Below are 20,293 nucleotides of genomic sequence, written 5' to 3' on the forward strand. Positions count from 1 at the left end.
AAGATACGAATTGGTTTCCATTTGGGTTATTATGAATAAAGCTTCTATGAACATTTTCATACAAGCCTTGCATAGGCATATGCTTTTATTTATCTTTCAAAAATACGTGTAAGCGGGACGGCTGAGTTCTATGGCACATTTATGTTTAACTTTATAAGGAGCTGCGCAGCTGTTTCCAACATGACTGGAACATTTTACATTTCCACAATGATTTCTAGTTGTTCTGCCTCCTCTCTGACTCTCGGTATTGCTAGTCTTACTCATTTTAGCCATTCTGGTGGGTGTGTTGTGGTATCTCATTGTGGTCTCAACTTGAGTTTCTCAAGTATTTTTCATGTGTTTATTTGTCATTCATTTATCTTTAGTGAAGTGTCTCTTGAATTTTTTTTGCCTTCAAACTAGATTTTGTTTGCTTACTATTATTACTATTACTAGAGTTTGTTTACTTTTAAAGTTCTGTACAGAAGTCTTATAGTATATATGCAACTTACAAATGCTTTTCCATAATCTATTGGCTGTCTTGCCGTTACTTCAGAACATTAATTTTAATGAAATTCAAGCTGTTTGTGTCTTATCTTATAGATCTTTACCTAACCCACAGCCTCTTTGGTTTTCTTTTATGTTGCCTTTCAGAAGTCGTGTGGATTTAACTTCCATCTAGGTCCACGGTTCACTTTGAATTAACTTCGGCACGTGATGTGAAGTAGGATTGAACTTTTTGTTTTGGCATGCAGATGTTTCGTTATTCTGATGCTGTTTGTTGAAGAGACAATTTTCCCCACTTAATTATCTTGGTACCATGTCGATAGTCAGTCTAACATTTATGTGTAACTCTGTTTCTGGACTCTCCATTTGATTGGTTCCTTTCATTTATATCTCTATCCTTGTGTTTACTGTAGCTTTGGAGTAGGTCTTGAAATCGAGTAATGTGCATCCTCCAAGTCTCTTTTTATATCAAAATTGTTTTTGATTTTCCTGGGTACTCAGTATTTCCATTCAAATTCGCAGTCAGCGTGTTAATTTCTAACATACACAGCACACACACACAGAAAGTTTGCTGGGATTTTGACTGGTTATTGTGTTGAATCTATAGATCAGTGTAAGAAGTGACATCTTGGTGGTGTTGAGTTTCCTGACCTGTAACCACAACGCTTCTTTCATTTTATTCAGGTAGTTCTTTTAGATTCATTTTGCCACATTCTCTAGTCTTCATATGCAGATCCTGTATATATCTCATAAAACGTATTCCTAAGCGTCTCATACTCCTGTATCATTTAAAATGGCATTTTAATTTTTTGAGTTTAATTGGCTCACTGCTTAAATATGGACACATAATTGATTTTTGGATATTAGTCTTATACCTGTGACCTTGTTCGATTCCTTTATTATGCAAAAGTAGCCTTATTATACCAAAGGCCTTCAAAAAGTTCTTGGAAAGTGTGCATTATGCTTTAATTACACTTTTCATGAAATTTTTGAAGTACCTTTATATCTATGCTCCTCAGCTCAAAAGGGAGTTAAATTTTCATAAATTTATTGCAAATTAAAAATACTGTAAGTCAAGAATGTATTAAGAGCCTGGCGTTTTGGTGCCACCAGTAAAGCCGCCTCTTGTGATGCAGGAATGGCCTGTGGGTGTTGATCTGTGTCCTAGCTACTCTTCTTCTGTTGCAACTCCCTGCTGAGGACGTAGGAAAACAGCAGAGGATGACCTACATGCTTCAGCTCCTGCACTCATGGGGAGAAACAGATGAATTTCTTGGTTCCTGGCTTAGGCCTGATCTAGCCCTAGCTACTGTGGTCATTAGGGGAATGAACCGGGGAATGGAAGATTCTCTCCCCTCCCCTCTTTCATATGAATAAATAAATCTTATATTTAAAAAAAATCCACAAAGTGGTGTTTTTGGTAAAAAAAAAAAAATGCATTTAACATATTTACTGTACACATGCTTAGAACTTATATCAGCCTGTAGTTGGCAGATTTCTCTAACACAAAGCCTATTTACAATATGGTGTAGGAAATCTGTAAACACACAGATGGACATTTTGTAGACATGATGGGATATGAAAACATTTAACTCAGCATCCAAAAGTCCCTGGCAACACAGGACACTGTAAAGTCTTTTTTTATATATAAGATTTATTGATTGATCTTTATTTGAAAGATATAAGAAAGAAGAAGAAGCAGAGAGAAAGATCTTCCATCCACTGGTTCACTCCCCAGAGGGCCACAGGAGCCAGAGCTGAGCTGATTCAAAGTTGGGAACCAGGAACTTTCTCCAGATCTCCCCCATGGATGAAGGGTCGTTCTCGGCTGCCTTGCCAGGCCATAAGCAAAGAGTTGGTTCAGAAGGGGAGCAGCTGGGATACTAACCGGCGCTGATATGGGATGTCGGTGCCACAGGGCATTAGCCTGCCATGCCACCACACCAACCCAGTGCGAAGTCTTTGTTGTTCTGTTGATGGTCACAGAGCTGACTGGGAACTGTGGCTGCTGCCGCCCAGTGTCTCAAGAGAAGATGGTACTGCACGCCCCTAACCTGAGAGGAGACGTAACTTCACAATTCAAAGTGTGGTTTCTAATGACTGCTTATGACATCCAGCCACTGTGAAGTCCAAAAGCCACAGGTGGAGGCATCCGAAGGCGGAACCCCATCCGTGTATTCCTTGGAGTTTTCCCTAATCGTGTCTTCTTGAACGGAGACAGCTTTGGCTATTCCCATCGAATTTATCTGCCTTAATTTTATCTTTTCTTTCACCTTACTTCCCTGACTAGAACCTCCAGGAACATGTTGTTGAGACGTGGTGATTCTGGGTGTCTGCATCACTCGTCCTACTGTTGGTTAAAGGCTTCCTGAAATCTCCTGTAGGGAAAACCTGTGTATATCCGTTGGAGGTGCTTCCAGAAAAGAAGGGGGAACGGATATGGGCAACCACCATGAGAAAGATGACCCTTCATGTTTGTATCTTAGCTGTGTGTTGTTCTCTAAAGAAACAAGTATGTCTTTTAGTGTGCAATGCTGTCGACACTGAATGTGACCCTGTGAGGCTGTGCACCTGGAGCAACAGCCTGTGTGTATGGGAGGATCAGATTTTGCTAGAGAACACAGTTGCTCTTAGTCCATTGGGAGGCAGTGTGGCCTATGGTTAACAATGCGTCCCTACCCAGCTCTGCAGTGTTGGAATAGTTACTCAATCTTTCAGTGTCACAGTCCCTGCAAAATAAAAGGATCGATAGTAACCACCCTCAAGGCTTTTGGCAGCTAACTTCTTTTGGTCAAGTAATCTGCCTCAAGCCCTGCCCTAAATGACTGTCCCAAGCCGACCTCTGAGTCCACCTCTTCCTCATTGAGGTGTGTTTGCTGATTCCATTCCTGTTAGAGTCACTTCCTTCCCTCCAAATAATAAAAAACAGAGGAAAGATGCTCCTTTCCACGGAGTGAAGGAAAGACCTTCTAACACAGTGACCCTGCAAAGCCACTCGTTGATAAATAAGGGACATAAATGTACAATGGGTCCTGTTTCCTTATTTATGTTAATTCCTCACAATCAAGGCTACTTCAAAAGTTTGTGGGAAAAACAGAATTGAGTTTGGGGCAGGGATTGTGGAGCAGGAGGGGAGCCACTGCTTTGATGTTAGCAGCCCATACAAGGTGCCAGTTAGCATCTTCCTGTTAATGTACTTGGAAGAGCAACAAAGCATGGTCTAGGTGCTGGTGCCCCTGCCAGCCCTGTGAGAGACCTGGGTGTGGAGCTCCTGGCTTTGGTTTGGTCTAACCTTAGCTGTTGCAGCCATTTGGGGGTGGGGGGTGATGGAGCAGATGGAAGACAACCCCCTACTCTTTCTCTCTCTGTCTCTGCCTTTCAAATAAGTTTCATTTATCCATGGCTCTTCTATCACTTTGACAGGTTATGACAAAAAAGGAAGACTTCTTCAGCGCCTGGAACTCCTGTCTGCACCACGTCGCCTCCCTGTCTCTGGCACACACTCACAGAGGTCAGTTGCTTCTCATTGACCTTGGGTGTTTGGCGGGCTCTGGATCTGCCTGTCAGCTTGAAATGCAGCTCTGCAGAGAGGAGTCCCCACACCCATGTGGGCCCTTACATGCATCTAAGGCCCCAAATTCCTCCAAGAGCCTTGATGCTTGTCATAAGCCAACTCCCTACTTGATGAGTGCACTAACCAGATGGCACACACAAAGCCCAGTGCTAAACCCACCAGGACCCACTCAGAGTCTGAGGATCACCACTGGCACTGGGCAGGGTAGTCAGCAAATGCCTCTGCTGACCGACTGCAACCATCATTGTACGTCAACCACTGCATGAACAGGAGGGTGCAATGGGGCCGTTAGCTGAAGCATTCTAAGGCTGTAAACCCAGTCCTCCACTTAGCAAAAAATGGCTTCAGCCCCTTGAAACAGGGAGTGATGCTGCTCTCCTGGGGACACTCAGGCCACATTTGGAGGAGGTATTGGTTGTCACACCTGAGTGTCAGTGAAACTGGAGGGTGGAAGCAAGGAACCTTGTCAAACATCTGACTGGAGCAAGCCAGTCACCCAGTGCAGACTCAGCCAGCCTCAACGTCAGCGCAACTGAGACTGGGAAACTTGAATATTCATTTTTGCCTCAAAAGACCAAAATATCAAAGTAAAAATGAAACCTTGAAAACCTGATAGGATTCATAATAAATTCTCCTTGAAATTATAACTTTAACTCAAGGATGCTAGCTCCTACTACCCGGGGAAATGTATGAAAAATGCCAAGTGCTCACTGAGGTTGTATCCTGTGCGGAATTGTCTCCTCTCCTCTCCTCTCCTCTCCTCTCCTCTCCTCTCCTCTCCTCTCCTCTCCTCTCCTCTCCCCTCCCCTCCTCTGCCCTCTCTTTTCCTCTCCCTTTTCTCTCTCCTCTCCTCTCCTCTCTATTTCTTTTCTTTTTGACATTTATTTATGTGAAAGGCAGAGCTACAGAGAGAGAAGGAGAGAGACAGAGAAAGAGAATTTCTACCCACTGGTTCACTCCCCAGATAACCACAACAACCAGAAATGGGCCAAGCCAAAGCCAACAGCCTGGTTCCCCACGTGGGTGGCAGGAGCCCGAGCACTTGGGTCATCTTCTGCAGCTTCCCAGGCACATTAGTAGGGAACTGGATCCGAAGCAGAACCTCCAGGACTTAAACTGACTCGCATATGGGGTGTTAGCATTGCAGGCGGTAACTTAGGCCACCGTGCCTCAACACTGCCTTCTTGGCAGGGTTTTGTATCACACAGAGTCACAGGTGAACCAGGCAGGGCAGGGCTGGGTTTAGTCAGTTGCACAGCCAGGGGGTAGAATTCTTGAAGTCCATCAGGAAGCAGTGTAGCTGTTATGCCTAGCAATCTGGAGTGCTTGCATCACACTCAGCCTCCCATTCCACCACCATCTTGCCTCCCCAGTCAGTTCCAAAAGAGCAAGGTACGTGGCTAAGTGGCTCTTAATTCACAGCTGCGGCAATGCTCCACACGCTCAAAGCTCTAACAAGAGCCAAGTGGAGTGAGTGGCTTGGGTCAGATTCACATCTTCCATTTGTTTAGGAACCGTCTCTTGGGAGCTTGGCCTAGGGTGAGCCTCATGATGCAGGTTCAAGCACAAGGGCTGCAACAAGTTTTAGTAAGTATGGGAACCCCACAGGAATGTTGACTCCGGGGCCAGTCTTTTCACACAGGGTCCACCCCCTGGACTAACCACAGTCACATTCACATCCCTGGTGCTAATCTACCCCCTGGGCCAAAAGTGAAGGAATGGAGAGAGGCCCCGGGGATCAAAGACAGGGCCCCGACTACAGGACATGCAGGTATGGGATTGGGTTCTCCCATTTGCAGAAGTAGAAGTAATTTATCTGCAGACTCATGGAGTATCAGATTCAAGGAAACTGACTCATCTTACTTCAATTCAAGCCGATATTAAGGCCAGAAGGATGATTGATTTGTCACAAATCAAAATCCAACTGTTGGATCATTGAGAAGCACTTCATTTCTTCGATGGGGAAAGTCTCCATTTGTGAGGCAGTATCCCAAGTTTGTGAGAGAAACTGGCATTGATTGCAGCACAGTCGGATAAGCTACCAATTGTTATACCAACATCCTGTATCAAAGCACTGACTCAAGTCCCAATTGCTCTGTTTCCAGGCTGGCCTCCTGCCAGTATACCTGGGAAAGTATTAGAAGATGGCCCAAATCCCTGGCCCCCTGCCACTCCCATGGGGAATCAGAGGTCCAAGGCTTCCAGCTTTCATCTGGACCATATTTGACTGTTGTGGCCAGAACAAAAAATTCTCTCTCAGACTCTGTATATATGTGTATCATTCTGCCTTTCAAATAAAATTCTTAAAGTTTCTGAGAAATGGAACTAAACAAAGTTGACTTGGGTACAAAAAAATTTTTAAGTTCTTGCATTTGGAGGAGTTTTCAAAAGGTTTACAGAATATGGGCATTACAAAGAGGCTATGTGTAAATGTAAAAAAAAAAATTATTCCAAAACTACTTTCTCCTTCCATTTTCCCAAGAATGTGTTGAAATATTTATGTAGAGTTAGGTTATAATTAGGAGTCAGAGCAGGTTGCACTGTGCAGGCAAGCTTTTGCCCTCAGGCCTGACTGGGGAGCCAGTGGCAGCATGACCTTCTCTGGACCCTGAGTCCCCACTGTCTCTTGCCCTGGACTGTTTCAGTGCCTGAGCATCAACCTTACCCTTCAACAAGTGGATTCAAACCAGTCCTTCCTCTGTGGCCAGCTTGCTTTCTTTTGGCTTCTCTGTATAGGAGGGGTCTTCAAAAAGTTCATGGAAAATTCTTAGTATGGACTGAAAGAATAATTTTTGTATGAAAATATATTTATCCTTTTAAAAATATTTATTCATTTATTTGAAAGTCAGAGTTACAGAGAAAGAGAGACAGAGAGATCTCCCATGTACTGGTTTATTCTCCAGAGGGGTTTACTCTCCGGATAGTCACATCTTTCAGGGCTAGGCCAGGCCAAAGTCAGCAACCAGGAGATTCTTCCAGGTCTTGCATGTGGGTGCAGGGGTCCAAGCACTTGGGACATCTACTACTTTCCTGCATCATTAGCTAGACTGGAATTGGAGCAGCCAGGAATCGAACCTTCTCTGTTTGGGGATGCCAGTGCCACAGGCAGCTGCTTAACTTGCATGCTGCCGTGTCTGAGCTTATCTTCCAATTCCTCTTTTCATGAGGGTAAGTTATAGGGACTCCCAATGAAAAGCTTCTCAGCTTTCAGGGGGTGCAGTTCAGTATGAAAAGGGGAGTCAGCTCTCACTAGCTTCATCCTGGGAAACAGGACAGTGAAGCTACCCGAGCCACTCAGCCAGCTTACTGGGGCGTCACAGAGCTTGGTGGAAGCGTTGAGGACACAGGCTCTGCAGTGATGTGTGGAGCCTGGCCTGGCTTCTGCCAGCTGTGTGATGATCAACTTCTCTAAGCTGCAGTTTAATCCTCATTCTGACTATGTAGACAGCATATTATCTGTGGGGCTATGGAAAAAATAAATGATATCCCAGAATCTTTACCTAGCACCGGCTCCATCGTTAATGGTCCATGAAAACATTTTATTACTGTTAATTACTTCTGTCTGAAAACCTTGGATTCCATAACCCAAAAAAAGCCGTGTAGACTTTTGTTCTTTAAATGGAGAGAATGAGGAGAATTTGGTAGGATAAGTGTCGGCCATAACATTGCCATGGCACAGAAGAACTCTAACTTCACCCAGAGTCTGTTTTAGGAGTGGATACCTAGAGTAGCAAAAAAAAAAAAAAAAAAAAATCGACCGTTTTCAGGAAGCTGGCCTCAGGTTCAATGTCAGATCAAAAGGGTTTGGGTGCATAAAGTAACAGGGGAAGAAGAATCGGCGCTGGTTCAGTGACAACACTCAGAAAGTCCCAGAATGTCTTGAAACACCCAGATCTGTCTCTAATGAGGAACTCTTTCTGGAGACAGAAAGGGTTGTAAGGATAGGAAATGCATAAAGCGTGCCGGGGCCAGGAAAACTTTAGTCACTGCACCACCGCCTTCAAGTGCACACTCTGCTCAGCAGAGGTCCCCAGGGAGCACGAGTAGAAGGAACCCATCTGTCTTTGGTGACCAGGCCCAGATGTGGCCTTCAGAGACTTCCAAAGGCAAGGCCCCCTCAGGAGGCCAGAGCAGGATCAGAGTGTCGAGTGCAGAGAAGAAAATGAACTCCGAATCCAGCTGCTTTTATTAGGAACAAATGGAAAAAGCCTTCTGGCATCAGTATCGGGTTGTCACCTGACGACCAGGGAAAACCGTGTTTGAAATAAAAACGTGCAGCCATCTCCAGCGACTGCTGCAGTGGGATGGTATGCTTACAATGATAAATGGATATTTTTCTGGGATGCATGTTTTTATCAAGGCCTGGAAAGAGCAATTCTGACACGTGGTGCTATCTGGATCCCTCAGGGATTACTGATTCTGAAACTCAAAAGGAGAAATGAAGCCCTTTGATTAAATTACGCCCACCCTCTCTCACAGCTCTGTGCCGAGTCGCCTCTTGCTCCTCTCGCTGTCAGAGCTGGTGAGTAGCTCTCATTATGCAGTAGGAAGTTCCACTTCTGGTTCTTTACAAAGTGACTGATCATTTAGAGTGTGCTCGGGAAGACCCGGTTGTAATTATCATTAGAATCTATAATTGTGTGGATCTCTGCCTGTGGAGGATTAATTTCAGACTCCTCTCAAGGATGGATTTGTTTTGAAACAGGACTTTCTTTGTTCATCAAAACATGATCACATGCATTATTAAAGCATGAGGCACGAGTCCTGCATTTTCTCCGTTAGTTCTTGGTTCAGTATTCCTCCTGGGATCGCTGTTTTCCTTCCTGTGATTAATGGGGTTATTTTTCATTCATCCTGCACTCACCTTAATATCGCCCTGGCTTTGGTATTCGTCTTCTAGGAAATTATGATAATTCACTTTACCACTTCTTTGAATATGTATTGCATACACAGACTAGGGCCACAGTCTGTGGGGTGGGGGTTGGAGGGGAAGGAATGGTACAACTTTAGCCAGAAGTCCGTGTGAGTCTGGGTACCTATTGTACCTGTGGCCCCTCTTCCTCTCAGCTATTCAGATGTTACCCCAAGAGCCTGCGTCCTCTCAGTTGCAGGACAAGCCTATTCTGGAGTGGAACCAGCAGACATAAGCCAGCGCATGCCATTCTTGGGAGACCTACTTCTTGGTCATGCTTTTCTGCCACTGCTGGAGGTTGGGGTATGGAAGATGGGGAGGTAAAAAGAAACAGAGGGACCATGTCAGCAATGAGAACCTGTGTGTCTTCTTTCCCCATGGGCCCTCAGCTGCTGGCGGGATGAGCTGTAGCGTGGTCTCAAGGTGGCCCCATGTAGGTGTTGTGAAGGAGGAAAGGGGAACCCCCACTCCTGTCTTCTTTTCTTTCTAGCACCCACTCACTACCTGTGTGGGTGGTGCAGGCTGGCAATGGAGTCCAGGCTGACACATCCGCTATCATGTCTCGGCAGACCCCGCATCTCGGAGACTCCAGCCCTAGGGAAGGGGAAGAAGGTCTTAGATTTGCTTTCCTGGTCCCATTCGTACAGCTGAACCCCAAGCATGTAAAGTTCATCTTACATCTCAGAGTGCAGGAGGACCAGGAGTAGCTGGGTGAATGGCTGTCTAAAATGTACTCATCTTACTTACTGGAAGGCAGAGAAAGAGAAGAGAAGAGAAGAGAGTACTCACCTACCATTTCACTCTCCAAATTACAACAGGGGATGGGGCTGAACCAAGGTTGAAGCTGTGAGCCAGGATCTCCATTCAGCTCTCCCATGTGGGTGACAAGGACCCCAGGACCGGAGGCGTCATCACTGCCTCACAGGGTATGCATTAGGAGGACACTGGAATTGGAAGCAAAGCCGGAACTTGAACTAGGCACTCTGATGGGAAACGCCCATCTTGCCTAAGATGCCCGAATCTGAGTCAGTGCTTGCCAGAGTCCTGGAGTTCTGGCTCTCCATGGCTTCAGTTCTGAGAAACCCAGAAGAGACCAGCATATGGGGTGGAGGTACGGGACAGAAGAAGATGCGTGTTTGCCTTCTGGCTCCGCTTGCACAGCATTGTTTAATGGGAAAGTGCTGAAGGTGAGGGCAGGTGCTTACGGAAGCAGACTGTTTTAAGCATGGTGATGCTGCATAATGACATCCAGCCAACAACCAACTGTGTCTACCTCGCTGGCCCCATCAGACGATAATGGAGTGAAAATTCTTACCCTTGATGGCATCACAATGCCATCGTGCAGTACCTGCTGACGCTGAGGGAAGCACCGTGGATGCCTTGCCAGAATCCAGCCAAGCACATGTGGTGGTGTCCAGTACCCCATTCTGAGTCATGATCATGGGCAATGCTGTTGCTGATTGTAGATTTACCATCGTACACGCCTATGATGATCACAGTTGACTCTGAGGCAGTCTGCCAGTGTGACACCAGCAGCAGTCTCCCACAACTCAAGGTCACCGTGTTTTTAATTGCATCATGAGGCCACATGGAAGAATTACCCTGTGATGTGGAGGTCTTTTAAGCCCACTCCTCTCTATTTACACAGTGATGAAATCGCCTGACAATGCGATTTGTGGTTCCTGGAATGTGTCCCCGTTGTTAAGCGATGCATGTCTATAGGAGCAGAGGCTTCTTTGTGCCAACATAAAGAATGGCTCTTAAAAAAAAAGAAAGAAGGAAATTTGATTGAACTTGAATCATTACAGTCTGTAAAAACTTAGCAGAGCGTGCAGCTCTGCCACATTGGATCTTAATTTTGTGCCACATCAGCAAACACACACCCGATAGGAGCTAGTTTAAGAATGCAAACTGGAACCAGCTTTGTGGCACAGTGGGTTAGGCTACAGCCTGTGATGCTGGCTTCCCAAATCCGAGCATGCCACTGCCCATCCGGCTTCCCGCTAATGTGCACGAGAAAGCAGTGGAACATGGCCCAAGTACTTGTCTCCCTGCCATCCATATGAGGACCCAGGTGGAATTCCAGGCTCCTGGCTTGGGCACTGTGCCCATCGGGGAGTGAAAAGTGAATGGAAGATCTCTTTTTGTGTCTCTCCCTTTGGAACTAATTCATGTAACTGGATCTTGAAAAAAAAAAAAAAGAGTGTGAACCACCTGGGATTATACCACATTCCCACCTTTCTTCAGACTGCTCTGTGGAAGTGAGTCTAACATCATTCAGGTGGTACCTGTTAGTCATAATTCTGGGGTTTGCTCTCCAAGCTTAGTCATCTCCCTGTAGCCATGAACTTGATCTTGAGGTTTGTGTCAGCAGTTTCCTAAGACCTGAGTGCTATGTCCTTCAGTGAGAGCCTTGTAGACCCCAGCTCCCAGCATTTGGGAGCTATCCCTGGAGAACACTGTCCTCAGATTCCCGGCTAACTCCTTGAAGAAGCTTCAGCACAAACCCTGCGGCCTCTGCCAGCCCTGCGGAGAGGGAGAAGAGAGGAAAAGGCAGAGGCTGACTCCAGAAGTGGGAGAGGGCTGTGAAGGACCCAAGTTCCCTGCTGTCCTGGACCCAGAGGTGAAGCAACATCGCGTATCTGTTGGGCCTCTCACCTTTAACCACCACAGCAATCTCTGGCTACACAGTGTTCCTTGTCTGCTAAAGTCAGGCTGCATGCAGGGCTCTTGTCACTTCTCCCATCTCCCCTGTAACTTCACAAAGTCCCTTGGGGAGAGCAGAGGCATTCTGTTCTGCCCGGGATCCCACATGACAGTAAACCGCAAGCTCTGAGTGGGCCCGGCGGCTGGCTCACCTCCAGTCTTGGTTCAGACTGATTTGGGCGGCATCAAAGTCCTCCTTGGCCTCTAAGTGCTTTCTGTCCTACAGATGAGTAGTGGAGAATGGCAAGTCTAGTCATCTTGAACTTCTGGAGGCTTTCTTTGTGTACCTGCTTAACACATATTTTCCTGTATTAAACTTGACATCCCTGCTTATTACTAGTCTCCCTGGGTTTACTTCTGAGTAATGTTTCCTGTGGGTTTTCTTTTTCCTGTCTCTTTTCTCTATCTATTAAGATTACATTTAAAAAAAAAAAGCAGCAAATGACCATGTGGAAGCACTTCGGCTGTATATATTAGTGTCCCCTTATCTTCAGTTTTGTTTTCTGAGGTTTCATTTATCCTGGGACCAACTGATAAACAACTCATAATTTTAATCATAAGTTTTAAAACATGTTACTGTTAGAAGTATTCTACTTTCTTTATTATCATTGTTACTTATTTTTACTGTGTCTAATTGGCCGGCTTACCATCACCAAAGGTGTGAGTACGTCATATAAGTAGGGCCTGGCACTCCCTGAGTTTTCAGATCTCAGGCTCTTTCCCATGAATGAAACGGGCCCATTCTGAGAGTGAGCAGAGCTAGGAAGGACTCGGTATATCAGGCCCCGTGCAACACATTACGGACAGAGTCAGTCTGACCCCCCCTGCAAACCCAAGTAATGAGGATGGAATGACTGCCTTCCCCTTGGGGGGAAACTGAGGCAGATAGAATCACCCAGCAGGAAGCACGGGAAGGAATTTTCAGAGGCCCACAGACGGCTGCTCCTACGTGAGCACAGGAGAGGGCCCATTGTGCCTCTGGACCCGAATCTGGTAGCCAGCAGTGCTAAAAAGGCAAGAAGAAGAAATTCTCCCACCTCTCAAGCATGGTTTCCATGGTTTGCAACATTGGACCCTGCAGGATGGAGCACAGAGATCTGGCCTCAGTGGCAACTGGCCTCGCCTCTTCTGACACCCAAGGAGTCACCTCACTGGGAGAGATGAGCACCATGTAAATGACAGAGAGGAACACAGAGTCAGACAACAACATCAGCTCGTCCTGGGTGACTTCACATCCTGAGTTATCCGTTAGCAAGAGGGTTGGGAATACGACCCTGGTTCACCTAGACTCCACCTAGAAGCAAAAGGGACTCTTGTCTTAGCCTAACCACCCAGGTCCAATTTTATGTTTTTTCTTTTTTTTTTTTTTTTAAGAAATCATTCTATAGCATGTCCTGTAACATTCAACATATTTGCCATAAACATACATTTAACTAGAGATCTTAAAGGACAGCATGTTCTAATCTCACAAAACATTTACCAAATAACCTTTGAGTCCCCATGAACCACCCACACAAAAACCAAAATGAGCTACAGAGGAAAACATAGAAAAAGCAACCGTCTGCTGACAGCAGATTTTCTTTCAGCTCTTCGGGCTTTGTGACTATAAATAATCTGTATGTTTCAAATGTGTCCGTTTTCTTTAAAGGTGCCTTCTGCCATGTTCTCACTTCAGCGTGTCTTAGAAGCAAGACTGGAAGGCGTAAATCATGGGCACTATTAAGTTTTGGGGGGACAGCTCTTTAAGATCCATGCTTTGGGGGTCACAAACATGTCCAAATGAAGCATTAAGATGATGTATTCGTTCTTGAGAGCATCTGTTTTGTCTTTTGTGAGTTTGATGAATCACCAGAGATAAAACCATCATCTTTAACTTATCCTACCTCCCAAAAGGCCGGGAGGTAAAATAGCGCTGTGTCTCCTCTTCATGAATTTACCTCTCCCTTGCTTATGACTCAGGGGTTTTATTTGCTGAGAAAACACAGTGCTTTCCTAACTTGAAGATGATGGCTTTTACACAGAAATGCGAGAGACATTTGTCCACAGAACCATTTAGCAAGGTTTGGTGTCTGCTTAAAGGGGCATATCGTGTTAGGAAAGATGACCACAAGGCTAATGAATGTGCTGGGAAAGCAGTGAAGGGCTCCTGCACCCACATGGAGATTCAGCTGAGAAGCAGACACCTGACTTTGATCTGGGCCAACCCTGGGTGCCAGCCATGGCTGCTGCAGCCGTTTGGGGAGTGAACCAGTTGAAGAAAGGTTCATGGAGACAGAGTCAAAAGATACATTAATGTTAGGGCAAAGAACACTGTGACCCATGCAGAATTTTTCATAATATACATTTTTCCATGAAGGTTTTTAAGCATCTTTGTATGCATCAATTTTGAAAAAAAGGTTTACATCCAAATTAACTTTATAAATTCATATCTCCATGAATTTCTGAAGCAGCCTTATTAAGGGATGAACCAAGAAAGTTTAGAATCTACTGGGGGAACTCATGCCCCAGGGAGCTCTGAGGTTCTGCTGGCATCTGTTCTGAGCTATCTTCACTCAAAGGCAGGAAGAGGGACTTGTTGTGATGTGGCTGCTCCCTCCACATTGTCAGTGACAAAGGCATCCAGGGGATGTGGTGGACTGGAGCTGCCCAACGCGATGCTGAGCTTCTGCCTTCTTTCTTGGTGGGAACCAGAGAGGGGTGAGGTCAGAGGGACGCCCACAGTTGGTGTTAAACCACTAAGTCACGTCGGTGTCCAAGGTGGAGGGAAACAACACAGAAACAGGTGCATTCTGCTTCTGTTTAGCCCCTGTTCTTGGGGTTGGCTTTTGTTGTAGGAACAGCGAGGACCGGCCCTGTGGCACAGTGATTTAGGCTGACACCTGCAACATCAGCTTCTCTGTGGACACTTGTGTGAGGGAGTCCTGGCTGCTCCACTTCCAACCCATGTGCTTGCTAATGCACCTGGAAAAGCAGCAGAGGCTGGCCCGATTGCTTGGGCATCCACCTATGAGACAAAGAAGAAGTTCCAGACTCCTGGCTTCAGCTAAGCCCAAGTCTGGTTACTGTAGCCATTTGGGGAATCAACTAGCAGATGGAAGATCATTGTGTCTTGCTCTCACTCTCTCTCCTTCTTCTCTGTACCTCTGATTTTCAAATAATAAATAAATAAGTGTAAAAGAAGAGAAAGAGCCAAATGCCATTAACAATAGGTGTGGTGGACAGTGTCACAATGCTGACCCATGTACATTTTCTGTTTGCAAACTTTTTTGTTTGTGTAAGTTTTCTTTATTTAAAGATTTATTTATTTTTCTTTGAAAGGCAGATTTACGAAGAGGAGAGAGATAGAGATCTTCCATCTGCTGGTTCACTCCCGAGATGGCTACAACAGCCACAGCCAGGAGCCAGGAGCCTGCTCCAAATCTCCCACGTGGGTGCAGGGTCCCAAGGATTTGAGTCATCCTGTGTTGCTTTCCCAGGCCATACGCAGGGAGCTGTTGCAGAAGTGGAGCAGCCAGGACACAAATGGGATGCCAGTACCTGTCCCACAATCATGCTTTCTGCCTCCCCGACGCACCCTTTATTTTCCCCTCCCACCTTCCACCTTCCACCTCCCGCTGTAGATTATTCTTGAATTATCCTCAGACAGTAGCTAGGTTTCAGTATTTTGTCATATCATATTGGACCCATAGCAAAACAGAGGTATAAGCTCCTTCTAGTCTGGGCTGGTCTCTCATTTCCTGAGTTTTTGTTAGTCCCCCTCATAAAGGAGACAGCTAATTTTTAATTACATGGGAGGTTGTGTGTGCTATGGGTTGAAGATGTTTTCCACAAATTCCACCTGTTGCCAATGTGATGAGATGAAAAGATGGAGCCTGGAAGAGAGGAGGGTTGTTTCCTGGTGAACAGCATTGAGGTCTCTAGGAAGCTTCAGCGAGCGTTTGGTTCACCTGCCTTTCTGCCTTCAGCCATATGAAGAGGAAGTACCACAGCTCTCGCCAGACCACATGCTGGCACCTTGATCCGGGAGACCTAATGCTCTTTATAAATAACCAGTCTGGGGCATTCTGTGGTGACAACCTAAGTGGATTAAGAAAGTATGTGATTAATTGACATTAGCATTAGCCAGCTAAAGAGTGGACAGACAGGTCCGCTTGGGAGAACACACGAGTCTGGCAACTCCGATCCTGTTTGTTAATGCTGGCTGCATTTGGACTGGACCAGCGCAACCACTTTGGAAAGAAGCATTGAGCTCACATGACAACAGATAGCAACCACGGCTGCACCGAGTCATTTACCGTCATGCAAATACCTAACACGTAGGGCTTGTAGGTAATAGTGAAACTCCAGAAATTACCCCAGCTATGCTGTCTCAGTGACAATTCGTTATTACTGATGTAAATCTCTCGGGTCTGTGCAAGTTAGGATGAGCCTGGTGTTAGGCTACTCAAGACGGTGAGCTGATCCAAACGCTTGAGTTTCTTTCAAAAGAAGAGGATTGAAATCTGAGGGTTGAGGTATTGCTGAGAGGGAAATAAAATTCACGGTAGTGTTCAGGGAATCTCTGGTTTGGTGTTTATTTGTGTGAAAATAAAAATGGTCCTCAAACAGGTGGGCCTTTGATAAGAGTCTCCCTGTGGATTGAGAGAAAGGGAGTGAAATGTATGTCAGTGGTATAGATTAACATTCCTAGAGTGCCCATGGCCAATTTTAAGTGGATTGTTATAACGTGATTTTCTAAGCCTTTTCAGGTTTCCTTCCAGTCGCTAGAGAAGATTAGATGGAGAAAGATGACTTGAGATGTGTATAAGATACATAGGTACATATAAATGGGAGGGAGTTTGCTTGAGCCAACACATAGAAGAGCTAAAGCCATGGAAGTCATGATGGAAGACTGAGATAGAAAATGTAGTCAAATGTACCAAGGCAGGTAGTACAAGTGAGGATAGCGCATGGTTTTATGGGGACAGGATGGTCCTCACATGGTGGCTGAACCCCAGTAGATTTCTGCTGTGGTAATGGCCTTGGGCTCTGACATAATCGGCCCAGCTGACCTACCCTGGGGTAGCGGGGTCAGGTGGGGTGGGAGGACAGAGAGGGGACCCTTCAGTATTACCCATGAAGCTTGCAGCATGAGGGGTTTCTGTGTGCGATGGCCGCAGTACCTCGTCTCTCCATTTCTCCCCGACAGTTACGCTGGAGCAGTTCTCCCTGGCGGTGATGCGCTGCCCTGGCACCGAGGACCGGGTTCTGCTAATGAAGGTAGGTGATCAGCTCAAGGGCTGATTTCCTTAAAGTCTGGTAGCGTTTGGCTTGCCCCAAGGAGAGCTCTGTTTGTATCAGCGGCAGTAGATTTATCATCTCTGAATTTTGTGCTCCATGGGGATGAACTTGTCATCAGCAGGTAGGGAGGGTTGCTGGGTAATGAGCACAGCCATGTCCATGGAGTGCAGAGAAGTGACAGGGAAGTGGTGTCAACCGCTAGCAAGGACTTAACTTCACTCTCCAGAGAGCTCCGTCGCTTCTATTTAAACTTACCTGACAGTCCTGAGTCTAAGAGTAGATTTATGAGGCTAGGCCGAATTCCACGTCTTCTTCCATGTTGTTAATTAAGACAAAGGAATCCACATCCTTCACTTCTCTCACCATAGGGAGGGTGACAAAATTAGATTGTTCATCTTAACTGCTGGGATGAGCTTCTGATATTACAGGGTCCTTGCCCTTGAATGGAAGACAAACTGATTTCCTTTTCAGCAACAGCTGTTTTCTGTCCATCTGAGTGGCGGGAGCAGAGATGTGGCATCACTCGCATTTGGGTTCCATGTGCAGATGAGCCAGAAGTGTGAGGAATGTGGCAAGGAACCTCAAGAAATTCATTCGCACCTTTATCTTCGAGAGCAGAAAGTGATGGGTAACACAGAACATAAAGGTGTAACACACACATGCACACACACACACACACACACACATGCGCGCGCACACACACCCCTGCTGTTCCATTGATGACTGAGACTCCTGCTTTCACCTGTGAACCGTGCAGGCTGAGCCTGAGAAGTACGTGTTTCCATGATGTCATTTCAATTCTGCACCATCAGGAAACCACATGTACCAGGAATTGCATTTCTTTACCTAAACCCCGCTTTCTTTACCAGGTGTCCTCTGACTTTAGAAATGGGTGGGAAAAAAAAATAGGGTGTCACTGTAAGGGATTTTCGACTCATTTGCCTAAGGTGTGATATTTTTGGATTGTCTTTTTTTAAGCTTTCAGTGATGTTAATCGGATAATAATAATTTTTTTTAAAGTGTTGCTGATACCGAGGGCTGGTTTGCATGAGACCTGCTGCCTCAGATCTGGACGTGGGAGGCACCGGCTTGACAACAACAGTTGAGCTTGTCCTCTGCAGTTTTCCACACCAAGCTCTCCATTTGCTGTCCTGAGGTCTGTTCCTCCAGGACAGCTCCTCCCAAATGCAGGCTGACACTGGTAACCTTGAAGCAGCTCTCAGGCTCCTGGTACCTGCCTCTTCGCCCTCACCCTCTCTCTGTTCAACGACCTGGACTCTTTCATCAACACTGTCTAGCATGTTCACCTACCTTCTACTCCTTCTCGCTTCTCTCTCCTCCTCCTTCTCTCTGCCACTCCCCTGATTTCAGGAGGTAAAACTCCTGCACCCTTCCCAGCACCATTTGGGGGTTTTGGGAGGGCATCTCAAAGGGAGCCAGGCCTAGAGGCCGACTAAGGAGACCACAAGCCCAGGCCAGCTCCACCTGGAGGTTACAGGGGCATCTCAGAGGAAGCCGAGCCTAGAGGCCGGCTCAGGAGACCACAAGCCCCAGGCCAGCTTCTAGGCGTCCTTGTGGTTACATGCTTGGGACACCACAGTCCTTTCTGAGTTTGTTTTTAAAAAATTTTTTTTTCACAACTAGAGTGGGTGGATGGAAAGACATGTTCCCCAAAGGTTCCTTTTCACAATCTCACCTGCTCGTTGACTCCCAGCCTGTCCCCAGATGGCTTCTTGGGTGTATCTGGTTAGAAATGAGCAGTCTGAGGCTAGGAGAGGAAGAGCGAGAGGGCTTGGGATGTCCTAGCATATGGATGATCTTCCATGGCACCCAGAGTCATGTGTCTCCTCTGCAGACTGTGTGAGGCAGCCACCGAGGCCTGTGTCTGTGGGTGTTTTCTCCATTTCTGTAGATATTTGAGTAGGCATCATCAAAAAAGTTTCACTGAGCAAAAACATGTGCTCAGTACACAGACACTGAAACTGTTATGATTTTTTTTTTCAAAAGATTGAGGTTTTTTTTTTTATGTCACATACGGGAGGGTGTCTTGTGGGTGTGACAACAGGGAGCAGGATTTTGATAGATGTTATGTGAGGGAATGTACAGAGGTTGACAGTGCAGCATTCTAACTGTTGGCTGGCCGCTGATTGAGTTGGCTCTACATCACTTTAAATATTTAACTCGACCTCGTGAGCACTTGTTGGAGACAGAAATCGCAAATTGGAGCCAAGTGTGGTATTTTTAAAAATTAAATTGTGCATGCTTTTATTCTGTCCTGCATTGTCAAAGGTAATGGGGACCCAAGAGCTAATGCTTCATGGTCATCCGTGAAAATGCTGCATGCACACATCACTGAGAAGATGTGGAACGCAAATGCTCAGCCAAGAGAAGGCTAAGCCAAGGTCAGGCACACCCAGAGAAGCAGACATGGCAGATCAGGAGGAGCAGCCATGAGCACCGTTACCCAGCCTGGCCACAGATCACACAGCAGGGAGCAGAGGGCTCTGCACTGCCCTGGGCTGGAAGTCTTCCTGGAGCATCCACTCAAATGACTGAATTGCCTGGTGAATCCAGCGCTCTGCCCTCTGCCACTTCAAGAGCATGCTAAGGCCATGAGGCTGAGATGCAGCCTTGAGCCATGCTGCCGTGCCCTGCTGGGGGATCCTCTCCTGTGGCTTGTTCATCATACCCTATGGCTGAAGGTGGTCAGCATGGGCTCTTGTTGGCTTCTCGGTGACTCAGTTTCCCCATCTGCCAGGTCTTTCGCTCTGTGACCTCTCAGCCTGTATCTTCTGGTAACAGAGAAGGTTAATTAGATGAACTTAAAGACCCTTCCAATGTCCGCACCTGCAGGTGTGTGTAATGAGACATCACTGGTACCATGTTTTTTGTTTTGTTTTTTAAATTGATTCGAGGGTTTTTTTTGGAAAGCAGAGTGAGAGAGAGAGTGAGAACACTTCTGTTTGCTGACTCACTCCCCAAACGTTTACAATAGCTGGGGTTGAACCAGGCTGATGCCAGGAGCTGAGAAATCTGAGTTCCCCACAAGGGTAGCAGGAAATCATCTACCTGAGCCATTACCTACTGCTTTCTAGGCAGCACATTAGCAGGATGTTGGAAGTGGAAGCAGAGCTGGGACTTGAACCCAGGCACTCCTATACAGGATGCAGGTGTCCCCAGTACTGTCTCTTAACCATAGTACCAAATGTCCTGTCCCACAACCTGTGGTTCCAAACATGCCTCGGGATGAACGCACTGGGCCTCTCCCAGCCGTCACGCCATCATGAGCCCCAAGTGCTGCTGCTGCATGTTCTCTCCGGGCTTGTGCTCGGCCT

General features: G+C 46.3%; 1 protein-coding gene across 1 annotated transcript in view; it reads left to right on the top strand.

Moving 5' to 3' along the window:
• Positions 1-20,293, top strand: part of ACOXL (acyl-CoA oxidase like) — a 284,350-nt gene that overhangs the window by 222,294 nt on the left and 41,763 nt on the right. Inside the window, 2 exon segments of the mRNA XM_040993353.1 lie at positions 3,910-3,997; positions 16,867-16,937. Of these exon segments, the coding sequence (XP_040849287.1) occupies positions 3,910-3,997; positions 16,867-16,937 (159 nt within the window).

The sequence above is a fragment of the Ochotona curzoniae genome, unplaced genomic scaffold, assembly GCF_017591425.1.
Source record: "Ochotona curzoniae isolate NIBS_2020 unplaced genomic scaffold, NIBS_Ocur_1.0 contig_883, whole genome shotgun sequence".
Lineage (NCBI taxonomy): Eukaryota > Metazoa > Chordata > Mammalia > Lagomorpha > Ochotonidae > Ochotona > Ochotona curzoniae.